Genomic DNA, 26049 nt, shown 5'->3' with positions numbered 1-26049 from the left:
AACCCGCGTCCCCTGCATCGGCAGGTGGACTCTCAACCACTGCGCCACCAGGGAAGCCCCTGTTGTCTGCGCTTTTGATGTCATGTCCAAGAAGTCATTGCCAAGTCCAGTGCCATGAAGCTTTTTGCCTTTGTTTTCTTCCAGGAGTTTTGTAGTTTTGGATCATCTTACATTTAGGTCTTTAACCCATTTTGAGTTAGCTTTTTTTAAAAAATTAAGTAATTTAATTAATTTATTTATTTTTGGCTCTGTTGGGTCTTCATTGCTGTGTGTGGGCTTTCTCTAGGTGCGCGGTGAGCGGGGGCTACTCTTCATTGCAGTGCGTGGGCTTCTTATTGCGGTGGCTTCTCATTGCAGAGCACAGGCTCTAAGCACGTGGGCTTCAGTAGTTGTGGCTTGCGTGCTCTAGAGCGCAGGTTCAGTAGTTGTGGCACACGGGCTTAGCTGCTCCACAGCATGTGGGATCTTCCTGGACCAGGGATCGAACCCGTCGACGGACCAGGGATCTGTCCTCTCCATTGGCAGGCGGATTCTTAACCACAGCACCACCAGGGAAGTCCCCTGAGTTAGCTTTTGTACATGATACAAGTTAAGGGTCAACTTCATTCTTCTTTGTTAGTTTTCCCAACAGCATTTGCTGAAGAGACCGTCTTCTCCCCCGCTGGCGCTCAGCATTTGTTTAATAGCCGGTTATTACAAGTTTTGCTCAGCTTTGTTCTGTTGGAGTCCATTAATCTCTTCAAGAGTGTAAAGGCCGAGGCTGAAGGTTAACCAGCAGCTAATCTCCCTGTGCCTAGTGAGTGCATCCAGGGAACCAGGTGGTGCCTGTGGTGATGGAGGCATGTCCTGCATTGTGGGGTGAAGGATTCCTGCGTGGTCATGGGTCTGAGGCCACACACTGAGCCGAGAGCGGTTTAAGGACTGAAGCATTGTAGTCCTTTGAGTTTGGGCTGTGGCCACATCCTGTTACAGCCAGAATTACTTGAGGTGGCTTGTGTGTCACAGGACCATTAAATTGTTTATAAGGAGAGCTGTGTTCCTTGTGGATAATGTTAAGCACAGAGTCCTTTCTAGGGTTTCTGCTAGGCCTTGAATTTGAAACTTCCCCTTGAGCAAGCTGATGGACTTTGAGTCCATCTTGGGTGGCTCTGACTGGACAGGTAGGAGTCAATTTTTGGGCTAACTTGTGATTTTCAGAGGTTTTGTTTCCTGGCTTGCCCCTCACTGTCCCAGGAGCTCATGGTCACAACAGACCAGAGTGGAAGCTGGGGAGATGGGGTGGGGTGGCCCTGCTGCGACGGGAACCATTCAGAGTGCAGTGTGCTTTCCTGAGCCCCACACTCCTCCTGGGGTTTCCTGTTGCTCCCCTGAGAGAGCGTGTTGGGCTTCCTTCTGTCGTGGAGCACAGCTGAAAATCTGCTGGACATGTTCATCTTCACATAATTTGTGAACATTTTTGAGCATTTCGGACTTCCAGTGGAAGAGGTGTTTAAAGTGGTGAAAAGGAATTCCAGCTTTTGCATCACAGCATACTTTCTCAGAGCTTACAAATTTTGCTGCACCTTAAAATACGAACTCAGATATTTCATACATTTTGCTACATTGGCTTCTTAGGCTCTTAGTGTCTACACATGAAAATATAGTTCATGATGACAGGATGCTGAGAGGTCTGAAGCTAATTATTTTCCTAGCCGGTCACTATTCTCATTTCTGATGGCAGATGCAAATTGCTGATTAAAAATCAAATTCTGACTGTTATGTTTTTACTTTTTTTCTTTTTTTTCTTTTTTTTAATTGTAAAATATACATACTGACTTATTTTTATCATTTCAGAATTTCTAGAAGGAGGAGTTGGCCATATTGAAATGTTATTTCGCTGCAACTATTTAGCTTTAGTTGGTGGTGGAAAAAAGCCGAAATACCCTCCGAACAAAGGTAAAGTAATCCTGCATTTAATAATGCACCTCATGTGTAGTCCTCTCTTGAACTTTTTAGAGTATCTTTGTGTCTCTGGCTACATTGGATCTTCCCTGGTGGCCCTGTGACACATGAAGGACTAGTCCCTGGGAAAGAAACATCCAGAAAGAGAGTGTCTTTTCTCTGCTGCTCCTGGGAAAAGAAACGTGTGACCAGGGTCACTTGTCCCCATGGACATAGAACACGTACTTTTCAGTTGTGTTGGCTGGATGGGGGCCTTCGCCCCATTTTGTTCTGGATATTCTTCTGCGGTTGATGTCCTGTGCTGTGAGTTCCTTTTAAAGCCAGGTGTGGGGAGGCTGCTTCTCCTGCAGAGAGCCACTGACTCACAGAAACACAGAGAACAGACAACAGCTGGGCTCTGGGTTGAGGAGTGTTGTTCCTGGTATGTGTGTGTGTGTCTGTGTTCAAAGAGATGGCATTGTAAAGAGTGTGGCTCTTTGAAAGTAAAGGAGAGGGACTTCCCTGGTGGCACAGTGGTTAAGAATCCGCCTGCCAATACAGGGGACATGGGTTCGAGCCTTGGTCTGGGAAGATCCCACATGCCGCGGAGCAGCTAAGCCCGGGCACCGCAACTACTGAGCCTGCACTCTAGAGCCCGTGAGCCACAACTACTGAAGCCTGCATGCCTAGAGCCCGTGCTCCACAACAAGAGAAGCCACCGCAATGAGAAATCCGCATACCACAACGAAGAGTAGCCCTCGCTCGCCACAACTAGAGAAAGCCCGCACGCAGCAATGAAGACCCAATGCAGCCAAAAATAAATAAATAAATAAATAAATTTTTAAAAAAGGAAGAAGAATTACTTGGGCTCCTTGGGGATGGGCAGAGATTCTGCCGCTGGATCAGTCTTTGTCATATGAAGAATTTCATTGATCATTGGTGAGGAGTCAGGAGCCTAGCCCACCTGTGGCACTGTTGGGGGGTGTCACTGCTCCCCGCCCCCAAGGGAGCAGTGGACCGGATAATCTCTGGGGTCTCTTTCACCTGTAACATCTTATTCTCAGTAAAAAATTCCGAGAAGTGAAAGTCTCAGAAATTTTGCAGAAGGAAAAAATTTTTTAGAAGAAAGAAATTTTCTAACTGAACATTTTGAGTAAAATTTAAGCTTTTTGTAGTGTGCTAAGGGCGATTTTTAAAAAAGAACTTGGTCTGTTTAAACTTTTGTAAGATTAAAAATACATTTTTTCAATGTCAAAATTACTGCTTAATATTTTAATAATTATCAATTAAGATGCATGGTGTTACAGTGTAAAGAATCTAGCGTCTTTGGTTTGTGAAAACAGAATAAAACAGGACTGGAGGAGACTGGTTTGTCACGGTCACCCACTGGGTCCTGACAGGGTGCTGTTCAGGAAGCAGAGAGGCCCTTTCCATTTAGGAGGAAGTCCAGAATTTTGACATATATTTTTTGCTATTAGGAACTGTATCAGGAGACAGACACACAGAATCCCGCCCAGTACATTTAAAATTTTTGGTTTCCTGCAGTAAGGCAGCTCACAGCCCTCAGAGGCCATGGATTTTTCTCACTACCGAAGGCATCGTGTCTGGTCACTTTGCTTTTGTGAATGAGAATTTGTGCTGCTGCCTCTGGGGCTTCATCACACTGTTTCCAGATGTTTCTGAAAATGGAGTTCACCCGTATTTGTGACACCCTTGACATCCGCATCTGTTGGCTTCTGTCTGGTTTGGGCCGGTTTGGGCCAGTTTGCGTTTGTGTTGAGTTGTAGGCTTTCTGGTGTTAGGTTGCAGGGCCAGAGGAAGTTCACTGATGCTTTCGTGTTCAAGAGTAGAGTGTCCTTTGCCCAGAAGGTCGTGAACATCTGGTTTGGGGAAGATACTATTTTCAGTAAGGTAACTGTCTACTCACTGACATGTTGGTGCCCTTTAAGGAAGAGCCGATGGGAGAAGTTTATCAAAGATGGTGTTTGAAGGAGCAAGAAGAGCACTATTCTCCGCTTCAGTTTTGAGTGGTTATAAATTATAACCTCTTCGATAGTAAATACCTCTTATGTTACTTGATAATTTTGGAAGTTCTGGTAGGCTGGTATTCAGTTCTCTCTTGATTTGAAACTTAGGATACTTACCCCTTATGGCAAAACTTACCCCTGAATTCCACCGGGCTATTGTTGGTCATGGTGTTGGGACCTTTAGGGGAAACATTCTTTCCTTCCATTCTCAGTCAGCCGTAACCTGACTGTTTAGGGAGCTTATTTCCCTCACCCCACACGCTTTGTACCCGGCTTTTCAAGTGGAAAAGAGGTCTGGACACACGCTCCTCATCCTCCAGGGTTGTCTGTAAATTGTCTCAGCCCTTGGGACATAAACTGCTAATCCATCCTGACGGAAGATTGTAGTGTGAGCAGAAGATATTCCAGAGCTTGAAGCAGAGCGAGAACAGTCAGGGCTGAAGAACACTGGCCCTGGTTTTTATGTGTCTGATTTCCCCATGAAACAACCCTTTCTTTTTTTTTTTTTTTTTGCAGTAAGTGGGCCTCTCACTGTTTTGGCCTCTCCTGTTGCGGAGCACAGGCTCCGGATGCACAGGCCCAGCGGCCATGGCTTACGGGCCCAGCCGCTCCGCAGCATGTGGGATCTTCCCGGACCAGGGCACGAACCCGTGTCCCCTGCATCGGCAGGCGGACTCTCAACCACTGTGCCACCAGGGAAGCCCATCTTTTCTTTTTTTTTTTTGACGTGGTAAAATATTTAATGTCTGTAGGTGTGCCTCACCCTCCCATTCCTGTTACAATTCAGTAGCCTCTCCAAACTGACTGTACCAGAGAAAACGTGGACACTTTTTCCCAGCAGAGTTCGAAAACCATTAAGGCCCTGATACTCTTGGTTCAGAAATGATAGCAGGTGAGGTCTTTCCACAGCATGCCTCAGGTCTCTCTGCTCAAGGAAGAAAGCCCCCCAGCTCTACAGGACTCCCGAGGTCTTCTGTTCTCTGCAGCCTGGCGCTGGGAGCTGCGCCGCTGGAAATAGTGATAGGCTCGGGCACTGCAGAGGTAGCCGCCGTAAGCAGTGAGGGGCATCGTGAAGGCGGAGGAGGTCTTGTAGCCAGTGTCGGCTAGTTGCTTGGCAGTTGGCATGTTGCTTCCAGCCTGCGTGACCTCCTAGCACAGCCGGACCCTTTCTTTTCTTAATCCAGGTTTATCTGTAGCACTTGGTACCTGTGGCTGGGCTTGCTTTTCGGCTCAGTCTAGTAGAACCAAGGAAAGAGAGGTGGAGAGGAGTTTGCCTAAAAACTAGGCAAGGTTTGGCAGAGAGGAGGTTCAAGTGTGCTTGAATGTCTGTGTGCATGCCTGTGTGGGTAGAGAGGCAGAGACTGGCTGCCTGAGGTGTGCGCAGGTGTGTGGTTGCTGAACAGGAGGGTGGGGGGGGCGGGGGGGCGGGTCTGAGACCTGGGGGCGGGACCGTCCTGCCAGTGGGAGAGCCTCGTGTCCCCTCACCCCCCGCCAGCTCCCAGTCAGGTGTTTGTGATATGAGGACCCCTTCAGGAGTGGCCTTAGCAAGCCAGCTCCTGGCCTGTTCATTACCATGTTCTTACATTCTTTCCTGTTTCAGTGATGATCTGGGATGACCTGAAGAAGAAGACTGTGATTGAAATAGAATTTTCTACCGAAGTCAAGGCTGCCAAATTACGGCGAGATAGGTAGGTTTGGTGTCTCATTTTTAGAGGTGGAACAGTCACTTTCTCTGAAGATGGCTGAAATCATTTTATATTGAAGGAAGAGAAGTGTTCAGGAAAACGATGTATAAAAACGTGAGACCGTAGTTTATGACCCAAGGACATAAGGAAGGCAGTGAGTTCTATTTGCCTCCCAGGATCACTTACAGGTGAGTGGTTGGTGGGCGTGGGTGAAGTGCACCTCCATGGACCTGGCCCCCGGCCAGCCCTGCCCCCCCAGCTCTCAGTCCTTCAGGGGAGCCGTCCCACCCGACAGGTACAGACTGAGGACTCGAGTTTTGAACCTTGCATTGCCTCCCTCTTAGCCCACACTTGTCCAAATGCTGCCTCGTAAATGTTTCAATCTGAAAGTAAAGGAAAATTCAGGAACTCCTCACAGAGAAGGTGTCATTGAATCTCACCTGTTGAAAGTAGCAGGTCTCTCTCTCTCGGCTGTTGCCTTCCTGGGGTTTAGGAGAACACAGGAGTTTTTCCTAGTATGTTGATGGAGGTAGAGCAAAGCTTCATCACTTTGGATTTTGGTGTGATTTACATGTTACGCTCGGCTGTGGTGTGATTTACATGTTATACTTGACTGTGGGAGGACAGATGCTGAACCAGACAAGTGTGAATAGGGGTCTGTCATCCCTGCACTCATAGGTAGACTTGTTTCTTCCAGGAATGTCAGCATTTAGGGGCTCGTAGTAATGCAAATCCTGGAGCCAAATCAAGGATATTACACTTTCTTACATTTCTGGATTGTCAAGACGTGTCTAAAAGTGTGTTAAGATAGAATTTCTGCCTTTGTGTCCTACTTGGTTCTTACTGTAGACAGAATATTTGATGACAATGCCCTCCCAACCCTTGGGCTATACTTTCCTCCAGCCGGGTGAGAGGCGCTCATTCCTAGTGCCAGCCTCGTGCCCAGGGGCTCCCTGCCAACCTGCTCCACAGACCTTGCTGCCCAGTGCCTGGGTTCAGGAATGACCCTCTTTTTTAATAATTAATTAATTAATTTGGCTGTGCTGGGTCGCATGCGGGATCTTCAGTTGCAGCATGCGAACTCCTAGTTGCATCATGTGGGATCTAGTTTCCTGACCAGGGATTGAACCCAGGCCCCCTGCATTGGGAGCGTGGAGCCTTAGCCACCACCAGGGAAATCCCAGGAATGACCCTCTTGTATTTGCTCTTTGCGGTGTTTCTGTTTCCAGATGATAAGAACAAAAATCACAAAATGTTTGAGTTTCACTTTGGGGGAGAGAAATTCTGATGGTGTTTTTTTCTTTACAGAATTGTGGTTGTTTTGGACTCTATGATCAAGGTGTTTACATTCACACACAATCCTCATCAGTTGCACGTCTTTGAAACCTGCTATAACCCGAAAGGTAAGAATCCAGAGGAGGATGGATGGTGGAAACTGGCTTCCTGGGTCTGATCCAGGCGGGACGCAGACCCATGCTGGGTGCCTCTCCTCCAGGTGGTCTTGGAGTGGTGTCACCCTAGTGGTGGGTCCTGAGGCATCTGGGGCTCTGGGGAAGGGTCTGGGAGATGCAAGCTCCCCACCTCGGTCCCTACCTTCTCCCCTGAACCTTCCCGCGGTCACAGCCCCGCTTCCTCGCTGTGGTTCTGAGATCCTGCCTCTTACCAGAATCATCGGAGTCCCTCTTGGGATTTTTCACTGTCAGCCATTCAGGAGCTCTATGGTGAGCCCTGGAATCCATGTTTTTATTAAGTTCTGAGACATTTCCTTCCCTTTTTCTTCTGGCTGGTGGATTATGTGTGGCTGACTTTGTTACTCATTTTATCATGTTAACTTTGCTTTTAAAATTTTGGAGTTTTTTCTTCTAGCTTTATTGAGGTATAATTTACATAAAACTCATTTTAAGTGTATCATTTGTTAAACTTTAGTCATTGTAAACAGTTGTGTAGCTGCCACCACAGTCAGGGCAGAACAATCCCGTCACCCAGGAGTTTCCCCAGGCTGTGCCCTTCCCCGCCTGACCTTCAGGTTTTGCCTTTTCAGATGTGTTTGGTGTCTTTCTCTTAGCTTAATATTTTTTAGATTCCTCCATGTTTTTGTGAGTGTGCTATTATTTTGCTCCTTTTTATTACTGAGTAATATACCATCATATAGATACACCACAGCTGTTGATCCATACCAGATTTTTGGCTGTTATAAATAGAAGCTGCTGTACATGTTTACATGCAGGTCTTTTTGTGGATGTATTTTTTCATTTCTCTTGGAGTGCAATTGCTGGGTCATATTGTAATTATTTTTTAGATTCCATATATAAGTGGTAACGTACATTATCTGTCTTTCTCTGTCTGACTTATTTCACTTAGCAAAATATCCTCTAGGTCATCCATGTTGCTGCAGATGGCAAGATGCCATTCCTTTTTTATGGCTGAGTAGTATTTCATTGTGTATATATCCACTCTCTGTGTTTTGATAGGAGCATTTAGTCTATTTACATTTAAAGTAATTATTGATAGGTACGTACTTATTGCCATGAATTGTTTTGGGTTGTTTTTGTAGGTCTTTTTTGTTCCTTTTTCTTTTGTTCTCGTCCCTTGTGATTTTTTTTTTTTTTTTTTTTGGCTGCATTGGGTCTTCACTGCTGTGCATGGGCTTTATCTAGTTGTGGCGAGCAGGGCTACCCTTTATTGCGGTGCGTGGGCTTCTCATTGCAGAGCACAGGCTCTAGGCACGCAGGCTTCAGTAGTTGTGGCATGCAAGCTCAGTAGTTGTGGCGCATGGGCTTAGTTTTGCTCCACGGCATGTGGGATCTTCCCGGAGCAGGGATCAAACCTGTGTCCCCTGCATTGGCAGATGGATTCTTAACCACCGTGCTACCAGGAAAATCCCTTCCCTTGTGATTTTATGACTGTCTTTAGTGTTATGTTTGGATTCCTTTCTCTTTTGTGTGTGTATCTATTATAGATTTTTGGTTTGTGGTTACTATGAGGTTTATATATAGCAATCTGTATATATACATGTGATTATTTTAAATGGCCTGGTCTCTTAATTTCAAATGCATTTTAACAACCCTACATTTTACTCCCCTCTCCCCACGATCTGTTTTTGACATTATGTTTTATATCTTTTTGCTTTGTGTGTCCTTTACTTATTGTGGATGTAGATGATTTTACTACCTTTGTCTTTTTTTTTTTTTTTTTTTGCGGTACGCGGGCCTCTCACTGTTGCGGCCTCTGCCGTTGGCGGAGCACAGGCTCCAGACGCACAGGCTTATCGGCCATGGCTCACGGGCCCAGCCACTCCGTGGCATGTGGGTTCTTCCTGGACCGGGGCACGAACCCTTGTCCCCCGCATCGGCAGGTGGACTCCCAACCACCACACCACCAGGGAAGCCCACTACCTTTGTCTTTTAACCTTCCCACTAGCTTTGTGTGTGGTTGATATTACTACTTTTACTCTATATTTACTTTAACCAATGAGCTTTTCTCTTTTAACAGTTTTCATGTTTCTGCTTGTGGCCTTTTCTTTTTTGCTTAGAGAAGTCCATTTACCATTTGTTTAAAAGACTATTTTTTTTGCATTGAATTACCTTGATACTTTTTTTTTTTTTAAATCAAATAAGTGTAAGATTCTTCTGGACTCTTTATTCTGCTCCAGTGGTCTGTGTTTCTCTCCTTATGCCAATATCAGATGACCTTAATTTCTGGAACTTCAAGATAATTCTTTTTTTATGTATGTATGTATTTATTTAGTTTTGGCTGCGTTGGGTCTTCATTGCTGCGCACGGGCTTTCTCTAGTTGCGTCAAGTGGGGGCTACTCTTCGTTGCGGTGCATGAGCTTCTCACTGCAGTGGCTTCTTCTGTCACGGAGCACGGGCTCTAGGCGTGTGGGCTTCAGTAGTTGTGGCATGTGGGCTCAGTAGTTGTGGCTCGCAGGCTCTAGAGTGCAGGCTCAGTAGTTGTAGTGCACAGGCTTAGTTGCTCCACGGCATGTGGGATCTTCCTGGACCAGGGATCGAACCCGTGTCCCCTGCATTGGCAGATGGATTCTTAACTACTGCACCACCAGGGAAGTCCCTGGAACTTCAAGATAATTCTTGAACTTAGGTAGTATAAGTCCTCTAATGTTGTTCCTATTTTATAAGAAATTGGGGGGCTATTCTAGGACCTTTTACTTTGCTTATAACTTAGTGACAGGTTGTCTGTTTCTTAAAAAAAGCCTGCAGAGATTTTAACTGTGATTGCACTTACTCTGTAGGTGGGTGAAGGTAGGTTCCAAGCTGTGGTCACAGGACAGCTCTCCACCCACCACGTCTTTGGTTTTCCTTTGCAATGTGTTATAGTGTCTTTTACATCTGTCGTTAAATTTATTCTTCAGTTTTGGTTTTTTTATGTTACTGTTAGTGGATTCATTTTTATTTTATTTTATTTTATTTATTTTTTAAGGATTCATTTTTAGATTTTACAATTTTGCATTCTCGTGGCTGACACCCCAAAAGACAGACATTTGATAAAGTTTATTCAGTAATAAGTTCAGCAAATGTTTCCAACTGTGAAGCCATCTCATGGGAGGGAGCTTTGCTTGGCCCTCTGCTGCCCTTCACAGGGAAAAGATTCTGTGAATTATTCTTACTTTTTCATGGGACCTGGAGGGCAGGGAGCAGGTATGGCTGTGGAAAAGCAGAAGCTTTGAGACGGTCCTGAGTCCTTGACGCATTTCCTTGTCTCTGTTTAGGCCTCTGTGTCCTGTGCCCCAATAGTAACAACTCACTCCTGGCCTTCCCGGGCACGCACACGGGCCACGTGCAGCTTGTGGACCTGGCCAGCACCGAGAAGCCGCCAGTGGACATTCCTGCCCATGAGGGCGTCTTGAGCTGCATTGCTCTCAACCTGCAGGGAACAAGAATTGCGACCGCATCTGAGAAAGTAAGTGGGTGTCCCTGCCCCACAGAGGTGCCCCTAGAGTGGCGTCTCCCGCCGTAGGGTGCAGGCTCCCGGGAAACCAGCCCTTCCCTGAAGATCCTGACCCCTGAGAGGCTCTTAGCCACCTTCTCTCAGGAAGCAAGTCATAGTTGACATAGAGAGTCCAAAAGTCATTTTATTTGGTTGTGCCCCATCTGTTTGGCAGTAGAATTAGTGTTTTTCTAACTGGCTGTGGGCATTATAATTAAGATGCCATTTCTGTGGACAGTGAGTGAACTGATGGCTCTCAGGGTGTGAAACAGCCCGGGGCCTCTGCCAGGGGAGCGTGTGCACGGGGCTCCGAGAGGGCCATGCCTGTGGGCCTGGGCCCTGGGTCTCCCTGACCCTCTCTCGGCCCCTGCCCGCTACAGTCGGACTAAAGAGACTCCAGTCTGTTCTCGGTAACAACAGAGGGAAAGTTGAGTTTTAGATGATGTGGGTGAGTTTGGGAACGGGTCGGATGGGTTAATGGGTTTGTGAATATAAATCATTTGAAGAAAACTAAAAAGTTGTGAATCTTTGATAATGAAACACTTCACTGTTTTTCAAAGGGGACCCTTATACGAATATTTGATACTTCATCAGGGCATTTAATCCAGGAACTACGAAGAGGATCTCAAGCAGCTAATATTTATTGGTAAGAAAGCACATTATTTTACCCTAGAGAAGGGGCCCTATGTGATCCGGAGGAGAGTAGGGACTACCCCCACGAGGCGGGCGGGGGCTGCTCTGCTGGTAGGGGCTGTTTTATTAGCTTGTTTTATTATTACTAATTTAAACTGTTTACTTATTATGGGAATATACACAAAAGTAGAGAGAATATTATGATTACCATGAACCCATTGTCCTGCATTTGTTAGAATTTGCTTGTTTTATTTCATCTCTTCACTGTCCCTCCAACTTATTTATTTATTTTTAAAAATTTATTTATTTATGGCTGTGTTGGGTCTTCGTTGCGGTGCACGGGCTTCTCATTGCGGTGGCTTCTCTTGTCGCAGAGCACAGGCTCTAGGCACTCAGGCTTCAGTAGTTGTGGCTCACGGGCTCTAGAGCACAGGCTCAGTAGTTGTGGTGCACTGGCTTAGTTGCTCTGCAGCATGTGGGATCTTCCCAGACCAGGGCTCGAACCCCTGTCCCCTGCATTGGCAGGTGGATTCTTAACCACTGTGCCACCAGGGAAGCCCCCTCCAACTTATTTTTCAGTAGCATCTTCAGGCAAACACTGGAGGCCTAGTTAGCCCATCTGTAGTCATTTCAGCCTCCTGTGAGGTTGACCTGCTCCTTCTGTGGTGGTTGTTACCATGTCCCACAGTGTCTGTAGCTCTGACAGGGCTGCACCCCTGCTTGGGTGGGACTTCGTTCTTTGTGTCTGTGGCCTTTGCAGGTGTGGAGCTGCACTGGGGCCTGAGTGATAAAAACACAGCTAGTATCTGGATGCTGGATGTAGTGTCCTTGGGGCCTCTGGTGCAGCCCGCTCTCCCATCTGTGTGCTCTCGGGCCCTTCCAGCCAGCCTGCGTGACGCCCACCTCTACAGGGCCTGGGTTGTTGGAGGGGAGTTTTTCTCCTTCAAGTGGCATGTTTGGGTGGCCTCAGGGCCCCTGGGGTGGCAGGGTGGTCTGCAGGGAGCCCTTTCCCTCTCCCTGGCACTTGAGGAGGGGCTGTGCCCTCGCTTTGACCATCTGGTTCTGTGCTGAGCCCCGTCAGCTGGTCAGGAGGGGTGGTTCTTAAAATGACTGTCCTGACCACGGGGGGTTGAGGTCAGGGCTCACTCCTGTGTCCACATGAGACCCGAGCTTCGTCTGGTTTCTCTGCAGCATTAACTTCAATCAGGACGCTTCTCTTATCTGTGTGTCCAGTGACCACGGCACGGTGCACATTTTTGCAGCTGAAGATCCAAAAAGGAATAAACAATCAAGGTAGGTTTTCCAGTTAGAAGGACAGAACATTGCCTGAGCGTTGCCCCACTCAGTCTGAGTCACAGCCGGGATGCTTTTCTTTGGTCGTTCATTTGATTCTCTGAAAACCAGTGCAGATTACTTGATGCTAAGACAGTGGCATCCCGACTTCCCCTTCCACTAGCTCCTTAGAAAATATCTGATGAGGATCCAGGCACCTTCCAATGAGGTAGAACTTGGTCCTGAACTCCAGCCACCATCCTTGTGTTAGCTGTTCAGAAAATTAATTTGGTGGCAGTAGAGCCCTGTGCCCCTTCTGGTGCTGATGGTTTCTGGATTTATAATAAACCCATTTGTAACAACTTAGTTTTTTCATGTGAAAGATAAAAATTAAAAGCAAAAATAGAATTTAAATCATTAAGGCTAAGCCGACATTAAAGAGAGCTGTGTCTCTAACTTTGTTATGTGACCGTAACTTACTTTCTTTGCTTCCTGTCCTCACAGTTTGGCATCAGCCAGTTTCCTTCCAAAATACTTCAGTTCCAAGTGGAGTTTTTCCAAGTTTCAGGTTCCCTCAGGCTCTCCATGCATTTGTGCCTTTGGAACAGAGCCAAATGCTGTCATTGGTAAGTGGTCCTTCCAGAGGAGAGTGGCCCCCAGGTGTGGTCAGCGCCCCACCAGCTCCACTGGTGGCCCTTCCTCTCTCCTGGGGGTCCTGTGCATCCCTCTCAGGGTCCGCACAGCCACCTGCCCTCCGGGGTTTCCCGGGCAGTCAGTGAGGCAGATCATTTGGTCTTGGAACCGGCGACCAAAGAGGGTTCCCCCATCGCCACACTAGCTGAGTAGATGCAGAACCCCCAGAACAGTGGGGTTCTCGGTCGAGTGCCCCTACCACCCACAGATCCCTCGGGGCTGCTCAGCCTCCACTCAGCCTGTGCAGTGAGCTCAGTGCGGGCTGCTTGCTTTCCACCCTGAGTGACACGGTCTCCTCTGCCCAGCGATCTGTGCGGACGGCAGCTACTACAAGTTCCTGTTCAACCCCAAGGGGGAGTGCGTCCGGGACGTGTATGCGCAGTTCCTGGAGATGACCGACGACAAGCTGTGACCCTCCACCAGGAGTGCGAGCACCACAGGCCCTGGGTGCCCAGCGGCCCCTCGAGCTCCTGGGAGTGGTGGTGATGGGCTGGGGGGGATGGCCTGGGACCTTGTCGCGAAGCCATACGTTGTCGTCTGTTTTCCAAAGCCAGACCTCCCGAGTCCAGTGTTAAAGGAAGAATCTTCAGGGCACGTGGACACTCACGCCCAACTGCTGGCTTCACCTTTCATTCAGCCGTGACGCTCACTTCATTGGTTCTGCCGCATCGGCCACCTGCAGTTGGGGCTCCGGACAAACTGGGGGTACGTGGAAAAAAGGAGGGACAAAGTGAAATTTGTTTGTGGCGACAGATTTCATCATTTTTACTGAGTCTGTAATGGGGAGGTGAACACACGTGTAAGTGTTGGTTCTCACCAGATTTAAGTGGAACAATCATACCGGCAGCCTTAGGAAAGGAGGAAAGGAAGCCCTTCTCCCATCTAAACTGAAGAAAGAGGGCATAGGTCTGGCGTCTCCCTCAAGAGCTGCATGTCGTGCGTCCTCGTCTTTTTGGAGCCATTGGAATTGAGGCAGCACCATGCCCACCCTGTGAGCAGTGCCTGTGGCCTCCTGGTGAAACTCTGGGTCAAAGGGAGTTTCCCTGTTACACGTAGGCAACAGAGTAATGCATAGACTTTAAAACTTAGTCATAGAAGAAAGCGTCACTTAATTTGGAGGATACCAAGGGAAACGGGCGTCTCAACAAAGCAGTGCCTGGTTTCTGTGGGCCTGGAGAGGATGCCTCGGCCGGCCGATTCCACTTCCCTTTCTCACCATCTTTTCTCCCCATTTTTAAGACTAGCTGCACACTAACATTCTGGGAATGAGAGGCACATACTTTTTTTAACGTTTGGTAACTAAAATAGGTTATGGGCTCTATATTATTAGTAGTACTTGAGGTATATATTTAATTTTCTTAAATTCCCTTAAAACTTAATTTTATGTTTGATTTCAGGTTGCAAACATTAAAATCTGCAGCAGCAAATTCTCAGTTTGCCAGTTCTTTTACTGTCATGTAATCAGCTAACTTTGTCTGTGGATTTCAATGTGAAGTATGCATGTTACTTTTATGTGTATTTAATCATGAAATTTAATTTTGCACACTTACTTGTAATGTTTCTTTTAAATAAAAATGACTAATTTTGTTGTACTCTACCCATCAAGGGAAAAGAATTGTATGTTACAAAACCAAAGCCCCAGTTTTAGAACCTTGTTGGACTGCAGGCTATAGGAGCGGCCCGGTGCACTTAGTGCCTAAACTGTCCAGGACTGCGTGGGGGCCAGGTGGACGCCCTGCTGCCCATGTGGGTGGTGGCCTGGCTCGGGGAGCAGGGGGGAAGAGAGTGATGTTCACTAGCAGTTTCTGTCGTCTCTGGTGGGGAAGCTCTGCCTGAAATCCCTTTGGGGGACACTCCCTTTGGGGGAGACACCAGCGTGGTGTCGGGCCACCCGTCAGTGTCCGTCTAACACTAGCCCTAACTTTGGCCCAGGAGTAGGAGGGGTCCTTCACATTTACATCGTCAGTAGTTTATATTTTCCCCGAATATAATCCCTTTCGTGTTTCCACATATACATTAAACTAGGAAAAAAGTTCCTCCTCACAGTGTGTGGAGGTGCTGCAGGCTGGTGAAGAGCCAGTTCACTGGCCCAGGGAGAGGCTGTACCCAGGACGACCTGTAATGCTCGGCACCTACATTAAGAGTCCACGGTGTGGGAGCACGTCCTGGCTCTGCCACGCCGGGCACAACCTTGCCTCCTTTATAAAATGACAGAACAGGGACATCCTGGGTGGTATGGATGACCACCTAGGGGCTCTGGTTTGTCTTCTCGGGGTTTCCCTTCGCGATGGTAAAGACACCACGTCTCACCTGGGAAATGCCCTGGACGAGGCTTCCAGAGAGCACGGTGAGGTCTGGAAGGCTGAGGCAGCCAGGCACCGTCCACCCTCCCCAGGCCTGTGCGCGTGGCCTCACTTTATCCTCTCAGGGACGTGGCAGGAAGAGCCATACCTGGCGAGCAGGCTGTTCGGTGAACCTTCCTCGGTCTGTTTAGGACAGCAGCAGACTTGGTTTTTCAAATTGACAACCACTGTTTGTTGCCTTATTTAGAGAAAGGGAGTTGCTCTAAGCCAGAGCTGCCTCCAATTCCTCCCTCAGCTGAGTCCTGCCGGCCCCTGAACGTGGGTACAGAGGGACACAGATGTAAAAGTCCTGTGTCCAGGGCTTCCACAAGCCCCACTTGGTGGCTGGGCTGGACAGGCCTGGCTTGTTTCTCCCCCAAGTGTCCATGTGAATGAACATCCAGGAACCACCTCACAGGGCCCTGCTCACTGGGCTCTTCTGCCTGCTGTCCAGGCCGTGGACGGGGAGGGCTCCTCTGCGCCCTGCAGCCTCCACCCCCTCCCCCCTGCCCCTGGCTTGTCTGTCCCTTTAGTCCTCAGTGGCAGTGCCCCTGCTCACTGCGGCCGGGAGGGTGAGGCCCGCTCCCCTCCTTACTCTGCTTGTGAGACCAAAGCTTCTCATGTTTGCATTTCTTTTTCTGCAGCCAAACCAAACTTCTAGATGAGTTCACACAACTTTGTCCCTGGTCTCTTTCCTTTCTTTCTGTAAGAGGCATTTGAGCAATTACAGTACTTTTGGAACTTGTGCTGAAATTTTCCTCTTCAAAATGGATCAGAAAATACTTACCAAATTACAAAATGTTCATTGTAAGAAAAGAACATAGAGAAGAATGTAAAGTTGGAATCAAAATCGCCCTGAGTTGCCGTCTCCAGAGAAGACTACTCTTGGAAAGCCCACGCCTTCTGGGGTGAAGTCTGTAATTCTCAGCAGCATTATAGGGACCATTCTTTAACTTTTCACAACTCGTGAACATGTCAAAACACTGTAATTGCCCGAAGATGCCTATTTGTATTTTTTGCTTCTATAAACGTTTTGGAAATGGAAATCCTTGTGCATACATGTTTACACACTTGTCCACCTATTTCTTTGAATAGAACTGGAATTGCCAAGCCAGAGGATCTGCACGTATAAGATTTAGTATGTTTGCCACCTTGCCTGCCATGATTCTGTCAGCTTCAACAGCCAACACCTCACATGCTCACCGGGACCAGGCTCTGAGCATGAGCTTTTTAATCTTTGATGGAGAAAAAAGATCGATTTCTAGCCAGGTTGAACATTTTGGAATACCTTTGCTGGCCATCCGTAATTATTTTGTAAATTGCTTACTCATGCCTTCGACTATATTTCTGTTGGTGTATTTTGTCTTTTTTGTTGATGAGAACTTTTAAAATAATCACCCCTTGTCGTTTTTTTCACTTTGGGTTTATTTCAGTTTGAGGGGTTTTACTTTGCTGTGTATGTATCTTGAATTTTTACATAGTCTGATCTATCAGCCTTTTTCCTTTATGGTTTCTAGTATTGGCTTGTGATTAAAACAAAACATTTTTCACTGGGTTCGATGTACAGGTCTTATTTTCATAATTCAGTCTGAGCGTAATTTCCAAACACGTAATGGGGAAAGGGCCTCATCTTCCTGCGCCGGTGGGTGAGGCATTGCTCAAGCCAAACCAAGCCAGGAATGACTCAACCCCAGATCCTCTTCCTGCCCTGGGTTGTGGTATCTCATCCACCTTAGTGCTCTTTTCTGGTTTGGATGAAAATGATGCAGTTGCCCTACTACAATGCCATTTATCAACTGATTCATTTGTTACGCACGGACTTACTGTACTACTTCACAAAGAACTATGTTCTGGTTACATGGCTCTGCTGATCGTAAGCATCCTTAAGCATTTTTTTCCCAGATGAACTTTAAATGGAATAATAGCTAAAAATAGAATTTTATTGGAATTCCAAAAACTCAAAAATGATTGTTTCTGAAGTGCTGAGGGACAGAATGTATCAGGATTTAATAAATATTTTCTCCCCAACAGTAATGTGGTAACATCACTGAGGACACCGTAAGTGCACTGTCATTCATATTTGTTTTTTTTTAATGACAAAGCTATTCAACTCGTGTGGAAAGAAGCTGTGAGTCTTCCTTTTGTTCTTCCTGTGTCCTGTTTCAATATGATAAAAATTATTTTATGAAATTACAATTTGGAAACTATGGTATGTCTACATTTGCTTTTCTTTGTGTTTATCATGCATGGGGCTTGCTGAGCTTCTTGAAACTAGATTTATGGCTTTCATCAAATTTGTGAATTTCAGCCATTTCCTTGAATAATTCTTCTGCTACTGTCTCTTTCCTATTGGGATTCAAGTACACATGTATAACACCTTATATTGTCCCACTCTGATCATTGAGGCTGTTCATATAGTTTTTACAGTATTTTTTCCTGTTTTTAAAGATAGCATTGGGACTTCCCTGGTGGTGCAGTGGTTAAGAATCCACCTGCTGATGCAGAGGACACGGGTTCGATCCTTGGTCCAGGAAGATCCCACATACTGTGGAGCAACTAAGCCCATGCGCCACAACTGCTGAGCCCACGAGCCACAGTTACTGAAACCTGTGCGCCCTAGAGCCTGCGCACTGCAATTACTGAGCCCACGTGCTGCAACTATTGAAGCCCACGCACCTAGAGCCCGTGCTCCACAAGAGAAGCCACTGCAATGAGAACCCCATGCACTGCAACAAAGAGTAGCCCCCGCTTACCACAATTAGAGAAAGCCCACGCGTGGCAACGAAGACCCAACGCAGCCAAAAAATTTTAAAATTTTTAAAAATTAAAAAAAATTAGCATAATTTAAAAATGACCTATTACTGCCCACTCTGCTTTCAAGACTGTACCATGTACTTTAAACTTTAGATGAATCTGTCAGTTCTAAAATTAGTTTCTAATTCTTAACTAAGCTTTTTCATTTGCTCATTCACATGAACAATCTTTCTTTACGTCCTTGTGCATATTTGTAGGACATAAGTTAAAATCTTTGGTAATTCTCACATTTGGATTTTCTCAGAGCACGTCTCCATTGATTTTCTTTTATTCTGTGTATGAGTCACATTAACCTGTGTGTATAGTACTTTGGGGTTGTACCTTGGACATTGCAAATGGTATGTGTGTTGTTATGGATTCTGTTATGTTTCTCTGAAAAATGCAGGTTTTTTTCTTTAAGCACTCTGGACCCACCTGAACAGTCAAGACAAGAGTGAGGCAGACGAGGTGCTGAGAGCACCAAGTTTAAGGAGGCGCATGCTCGCAGCTTCATGCCACTGGGAATGATTGTGTCGTTTTGTCTGATGGTCTCTTTGTTAATGTGGTGAATCACATTGATTTTTTTAAATTAGTTTTTATTTATTTTTGGCTGCATTGGGTCATCGTTGCTGCACGGGCTTTCTCTAGTTGTGGCGAGCAGGGGCTACTCTTCGTTGCAGTGCGTGGGCTTCTCATGCGGTGGCTTCTCTTGCTGTGGAGCACGGGCTCTAGGTGCACGGGCTTCAGTAGTTGTGATGCGAGGACTCTAGAGTGCAGGCTCAGTAGTTGTGGCCCGCGGCCTTAGCTGCTCCGTGGCATGTGGGATCTTCCCGGACCAGGGCTCAAACGCGTGTCCCCTGCATTGGCAAGTGGATTTTTAACCACTGCACCACCAGGGAAGTCCCAAGACTACATTTCTTGTCATTCGTGATCACTGAAGTCTGTTACTTTAGCTTGTGTTCAGCTAATGTTTTGTCACAGATTTCCTTATGTTCCTGGATCCAATAAGATTTTAAAAAAGCTATTCTGCCCTTTTAAATCACCTGACCCATGCTGCCAGGGAAGCTACTTCAGGTTGTGGGTGTTGAAATAATGGCCAGATCTGAACCAGCCCCTCAGCAAACCGCCAGGCAGATTAAAATACACAACTCAGAATTTTGGAGGAGAAAGTCCCTATTGTCCACCCTGACTTCAGCAAGCTGTACCAGGAACGTGGGGTGCTGTCCCCATGGCTGTCTGCCACAAGGCTGGATGATGGGGGATGGTCGTTGCTACGTGAAATGCCAAAATTCACTGCAATTTACCAGCCTTTCTATATGGAGCACTCCCCTGGATATTGCAAGTGTTTGCGTAGACTCCATAGTTCCAAAATAGTTAATTCAGACAGTTCTTAACAGCTCAGTAGCTGATTTGATGGGGGACAATTCCTGGAGCTTATCTATGTTGGAAGGTTTTGAGTTACAAATTCAATTTGTTGACAAGTCTATTCTGTCTACCTATTTCTTTAGTAAATTTGGTAGTTTGTGTATTTCGAGGAATTAGTCTGTTCCATCTAAGATGTCAGATTTATGAGCACATTTTTTCATAGGATTCCTTTATTATCCTTTTTACAGATGTGGATGTGGTAATGAAGCCTGCAATTAAGGTTCAGTATTACGTGCTGCCTTAACATTTGGTTCAGCTGGGAAGGCCTGGAATGGCCTAACTACAAGTTCTGCTACCCACTCTACTTCCATGGATAAAGCCCCCCAGCCAAACAACTCTCCTTATCAAACAGAACAGGTGCAGTTCCTGCTTATCCCTGAGTAAGCATTTTCAGTTCCCTTCCAGCTCATGGGGTTATTCAAACAATCACATCCTCCCGGAACGGGGTCCCCCACTGTTTTTTTTTTTTTTAAACATCTTCATTGGAGTATAATTGCTTTACAATGGTGTGTTAGTTTCTGCTTTACAACAAAATGAATCAGTTATATATATACATATGTTCCCATGTCTCTTCCCTCTTGCTTCTCCCTCCCTCCCACCCTCCCTAGCCCACCCCTCCAGGCGGTCACAAAGCACCGGAGCTGATCTCCCTGTGCTATGCGGCTGCTTCCCACTAGCTATCTACCTTACGTTTGGTAGTGTATATATGTCCATGCTCTCTCTCGCTTTGTCACAGCTTACCCTTCCCCCTCCCTATATCCTCAAGTCCATTCTCTAGTAGGTCTGGGTCTTTATTCCTGTCTTACCCCTAGGCTCTTCATGACAATTTTTTTTCTTAAATTCCATATATATGTGTTAGCATACGGTATTTGTCTCTCAGTCCCCAACTCTTGATACAAAGCCTGCCTCCTGTAGCCCTAGGTTATTCACTGTGTTCCCAAGTGACGCCCATGTGATCCTACTTGGCTTGCAGTGTCCTCGGATGTGCGTATGTGTGATTGATAAACTACAGTTCATCTCATCTGGCCAGTGTCATAGTGTCACGTCCAGCCACCCCCATGTACACAGGGTGGGAATACTGCCTCCATAATAGGGTGAATAGGTGGTAGGTAGAGCAACGGAGCTTATCACAGAGAGCCCATCTCTCATTCCTGATGGTGGTCATTTGTATCCTCTCTTTCCTCCGTCATTCCAGTCGAAGTTAATTTGTTGATTTTTTTTTTTTTCAAAGAATCAGCTTTGATTTCATTGATCTTTTTTTCTCCTTATTTATTTTTTCAATTTTTGCTGATTATTTGCTATGGGTTATATTCATTCTTTTCTAGTTTAAGGTAGAATTGTAGGTGACTGAATTTTAGGTTTTCTTTGTGCTATAAAATTCCCTATAAACACTTTTAGCTGCATTTCACAAATTTGATATATTTTCATGTTCATTCTGTTACAATTATTTTCTAATTCCCTTTAAGACTTCCTGTTTGAATCATGGATTATTTCAAAATATGATGTCTAATTTCAAAACATTTGAGGATTTAAAAAATATCTTTATTATTGATTTCTAGTTTAATTCCCTAATTGTCAAAGAGCATACTATGTATGATTTTAATTCTTTAAAGCTTGTAAGTTTTGTTTTATGACCCAAGGTTTGGTCTATATTGGTGAATGTTCCATGTGCATTTGAGAAGAATGCGTATTCTGTTGAGTAGAATGCTCTATCAATGACAATTACATTGACTGGTGTTGCTCAGAGCTTTTATATAGCCTTGCTGACTTTCTGTCTACTTATCAATTACCTAGAGAGGAATGTTGAAGTATCAAAATGTAATGTGGATTTATTTATTTTAGTTCTTTCAGCTTTTGCTTCATTTATTTTGTTACGTTGTCTTGCAGAATTGTTCCTTTTATCATGATGAAATGCCCATCTTTATCAGTGATAACTTTCCTTGGTTTGAAGTCTGCTCTCTCTGAAAATAAAGTAACTACTCCTGGGAATTCCCTGGCGGCCCAGTGGTTAGGACTCTTGTGTTTTCACTGCTGAGGCGTGGGTTCAGTCCTGGTCAGGGAACGAAGACCCCCCCTCAAGCCGCGCGGCACCGTCAAAACAACAACAACAACAACAAAAACTACTCCTGCTTTTTTTTTCTTATCAATTTATTTGTTTTTATTTTTGGCTGTGTTGGGGTCTTCATTGTGGTGTGCAGGCTTCTCATTGTGGTGGCTTCTCGTGGAGCATGGGCTCCAGGTGTGCAGTCTTCAGTAGTTGTGGCACGCAGGCTCAGTAGTTGTGGCTCGCGGGCTCTAGAGCGCAGGCTCAGTAGTTGTGGCGCACGGGCTTAGTTGCTCCACAGCACGTGGGATCTTACTGGACTAGGGCTCAAACCCGTGTCCCCTGCATTGGCAGGCAGATTCTCAACCACTGTGCCACCAGGGAAGCCCCTCCTACTTTCTTTTGTTTTTGTTTTTTTTGTTTTTGTTTTTTGCGGTACACGGGCCTCTCACTGTTGTGGCCTCTCCCGTTGCGGAGCACAGGCTCCGGATGCACAGGCTCAGCGGCCATGGCTCACGGGCCTAGCCGCTCCGCGGCATGTGGGATCTTCCCGGACCGGGGCACAAACCCATGTCTCCTGCATTGGCAGGCGGACTCTCAACCACTGCACCACCAGGGAAGCCCCCTCCTACTTTCTTTTGATTAGTGTTAGCATGATGTCTTTTTTTCCATTAATTTACTTTTAATCTATATTAAGTGTCTTTATATTTAAAGTTTCTTGTAGACAACATATAGTTGAGTCTTGCTTTTTGATCCACTCTGACAATCTATGTGTTTTATTGGTATATTTAGACCATTGATGTTCAAAGTGATTACTGATATAGTTGGATTAATATCTACCACATCTGTTATTGTTTTGTATTGTCCTTGTTTTTTGAAAATGTTATGCCTAGGTAGTTGTTTTTTGCATTTATCCTGATTGGTATTCTCTGAGCTTCCTGGATCTGGGGGGAAATTCTCATTCATTCTCGTTTCAAACATTTCTTCTGCTCCTTTCTTTCTGGTACTTCCATTTTCTCTAGTACTCCTGTAACACATAGGTTATACCTTATGTAGCTGCCCCCACAGTCCTGGGATGTTCTGCTTTTTATTTTTATTTTTCCTAGTCTTTCTTCTCTTAGCTTTTTACTTGTGAAAGTTTCTATTGATGCATCCTGAAGTGCAGAGATTCTCTCCTCAGTTGTGTCCTGTCAACTAGCAAGCCCATCACAGACACTTCTGTTACAATGTTCTTTATAGTTCTTTAAGGATTTCCGTCTCTATGCTTACATCGCCTATTTGTTCTTGCATGCTGTCTACTTTATCCATTAGAGTTCTTAACATATTAGTCCTAGTTGTTTTAGATCCCGTCTGATAACACCAACACCCCTGCCACGTCTGGTTCCGATGCTTGCTCTGTCTCTACAAATTGTTTTCCTTTTAGTTAATACTTGTAATTTTTTCTTGACAACTGGATATGATGTACTGGATAAAAGGAGCTGCTGTACACAGGTCTTCAGTGACGTGGTAAGGTGCGGGATGGGGGTGGGGCAGGGCAGCGGTGTACAGTCCTATGGGCAGGTCTCAGGGAGCCTGTGCCTCTGGGCTATGAACTACATAAGAGTTTCTCAGGTTTTCTTCCCTCTTAGATGGGACAGGGTGGCTAGAGTGGGCTGGTTGGGAATTTCCCTTCTAGGTCAGGTAGGCTCTGGTTAACTCTTTTCTCCTGAAGGCAGGCTTTGTTAAGAACGCAGTACTCTAGGGACTTCCCTGGCGGTCCAGTGGTTAAGACTTCACCTTTCAATGCAGGGGGTGTAGGTTTGATACCTGGTCAGAGTGCTAGGATCCCACATGCCTTGTGGCCAAAAAACCAAAAAACAAAGCAGAAGCAATATTGTAACAAATTCAATAGACTTTAAAAATGGTCCACATCAAAAAAGAACCTAAAAAAAAAGTGCTCTGGTCTATTTCAAACATGGTTCCTTTCCCCTCCCCTGGTTTTTTCCAATATTTTCTGTGAGAACCTGGTTGAGTTTCTGGAAGTAAAATGTACAAAAGTGTGGGGAACCCCTAAGACTGGGTTCCCCTGGGGCATTAACTCTCAGAGTTGTCCAGCAGTTGACTGCTCACAGGGGAGGTTTTTGTAGCCCAGCACCGGTCCCCGTGGTAGTCTCCACTCCTGTGTTCGCCCATCTGTCTCTCCTATCTTGGGGGTAGTGGTTTGCCCTGCACCCTCACCTCTCTTAGCTCCAAGACGAGTTGTTGATTTTTGGGCTGTTGCACTATTTATGTGTTAGGAGGAAGTGGCAGCTTCCCAGCTCCTTACACGTGGAACCTGAAACCAAAGTCCCTGCTTCATTTATTTTGAGGCACTGTTGTTGGGTGCTTGGAACCCTAGGGCTGTTGTGTGTCTTGGTGCATTGACCCTGTATCATTATGTAACGTCTTTATGCCTGATAGTTTTCCTTATTCTGAGGTCTACTTTGACATTAATATAGTCACTCCAACTTTCAAGTGTTCGCAGGATATACTTTTTCTATCCTTTTACTTTTAACCTATCCATATTATTTAAAGTAAGTTGGGTTTTATTTTTTCATCCAACTGACACACTCTTAATTGGTCTATTTAGACTATTTATATTTAATGTAATTATTGATAAGATCCTACCATATTATTGTTTTTTGCTTGTCCCCTCCCCTTTGGGTTCCTGTTCTCTGCCTTCGTGTTATTTCAAAATAAATTTTAGCGTTCCATTTTAATTTACCTTTTGGATTTTTCCTTTACCTTTGTTTGGTATTGGGATTGCACTAGTGACTACAACAGACAAAGCTAGCTTTTCAGTCTACTTAAGAATGTTTTACCACTTCAGTGTAGAAATGTAGAGACCTACAAACCTTTGCCTTCCTCCTTTATATTGTACTTTTGTCAATATGTGTTAAGTTTACATACACTGAAAACCCTGATAGACAATGTTAAAACTTTTACATTGGAAAGTTAGAATATTTTAAAGAAATTAAGAGGAAAAACTAGTTATTATAGTTGCCCAGATATTTACCATTTCTGTTGATCTCTTCCTTCATTCCTGAAGTTCCAAAGTTTCTGTTGTTTACTTTTTGCCTGAAGAATGTCCTGTAGCGTTTCTTTTTGAGCAGCTCTACTGGTTAAGAATTCTTAGTTTTCCTTCATCTAAGAATATCTTTTAATCTGCACTCCTGATATTTTCTATGGATATAGTATTCTAGATTGAGTTACCTTAAGCCTTTTACAATTTTTCTAGTCATAGGGCCTCCATGGTTTCTGATGAGAAATTTGTATTCAGATTGTTACTCTGTATGTAGTAAGTAACTTTTCTTTGGGTGCTTTCAAGATAAAATGTTTTCAGTGTCAGTAGCCAGTGGTGTGTCTCGACATGGTTTTTCTTTGAGTTTATCCTGTTTGGAGCTTTGTGAATCTTTACAATTATATCTGGGACATTTTTAGGCATTGTTGTTATTATTATTATTTTTAAAACACCAATGTCTTTCTCCTCTTGCTGTGAATTCATTAACCCAGGGTATATTTGATCTTTTTATGTTGTCCCACAGGTCCCTGAGGCTAAGGTTCGTTTGTTTCCGAGCATTTTTCTGTTGATCCACCGAATTTTTCATTTGTTAAGTTCTATAGCTTTCGGTTCAAGAGCATTTGTCCTTACTTCATGGAGTCTGGTTACAGTAATTAAAGCCATAGAAAGCTAATGTCCTTTTCTGATTATTCCAACATGCTTAAGTTGACATCTCTTATCTTTCCCCTTAAGAGATTTTCCTGGCTCTTTGTACACTGTAATTTTGAACTGTATTCTGGACATTGTTCATTTTATGAAGCTCTGAGTCCTGTTTAAATCCTGTAGAGAATGTAGAATCTTTTTTTTTTTTTTTTTTTTTTTTTAAGCAGGCAAATAACCTGGCTAGGTTCAGAATAAATGTGCCGACCTGCCCTCTGTGGGTTGTGGTTTGGGGTCAGTTGTTGGGGGTCAGTTGTTTCCCAAGCTCTGCAGTGCTATTTGGGGCCATTCTTCACGGGAGTTCAATTAATAAAGACTTTGCTTTGCTTCCTCAGTCAGTTCCAGGCATGTGCAGCTGAGGGTGAGCCCAGGATGCCATACACAGCCCTAGAGAATCTTTCTCTAACTTCCTGTCTCCTAGGTACCCGCTTTCCTGGCCCTTGGCTAAGTCTCAGGCTTTAGCCTCCCTGCGATGTTGCACACTCCTTGGGGCCAAAGAAAAGTATTTCTCCCTCCTGCCCCCAACTT

At 45.3% G+C, this 26049-nt stretch overlaps 1 protein-coding gene and 1 pseudogene across 7 annotated transcripts in view; one reads left to right on the top strand and one right to left on the bottom strand.

The window, feature by feature from the left end:
* Positions 1-25685, top strand: part of WDR45B (WD repeat domain 45B) — a 40570-nt gene extending 14885 nt beyond the window's left edge. For 2 of the 7 annotated variants that reach the window (XM_033438823.2, XM_033438822.2), the window contains 9 exons: positions 1834-1935; positions 5548-5635; positions 6941-7035; positions 10363-10553; positions 11141-11226; positions 12405-12506; positions 12990-13111; positions 13729-13883; positions 16616-17075. In XM_033438823.2, coding sequence (XP_033294714.1) covers positions 1834-1935; positions 5548-5635; positions 6941-7035; positions 10363-10553; positions 11141-11226; positions 12405-12506; positions 12990-13111; positions 13729-13883; positions 16616-16909 — 1235 coding nt within the window. In that variant the 3' untranslated portion in view covers positions 16910-17075. Of the gene's footprint in view, positions 1-1833; positions 1936-5547; positions 5636-6940; positions 7036-10362; positions 10554-11140; positions 11227-12404; positions 12507-12989; positions 13112-13483; positions 14775-16615; positions 17076-19926 lie in introns of those variants that run through there. The other 5 variants (XM_049701847.1, XM_033438826.2, XM_033438824.2 and 2 more) reach the window with 5 other exon arrangements.
* On the bottom strand, positions 4900-5072 carry LOC101281992 (cytochrome c oxidase assembly protein COX14-like; annotated as a pseudogene).
* Positions 25686-26049: the final 364 nt, after the last annotated feature.

The sequence above is a fragment of the Orcinus orca genome, chromosome 19 (genome assembly GCF_937001465.1).
Source record: "Orcinus orca chromosome 19, mOrcOrc1.1, whole genome shotgun sequence".
In the NCBI taxonomy this organism is placed as follows: Eukaryota; Metazoa; Chordata; class Mammalia; order Artiodactyla; family Delphinidae; genus Orcinus; species Orcinus orca.
The sequence above is the reverse complement of the archived record's forward strand: the minus strand, read 5'-3'. Positions and strand labels throughout refer to the sequence as shown.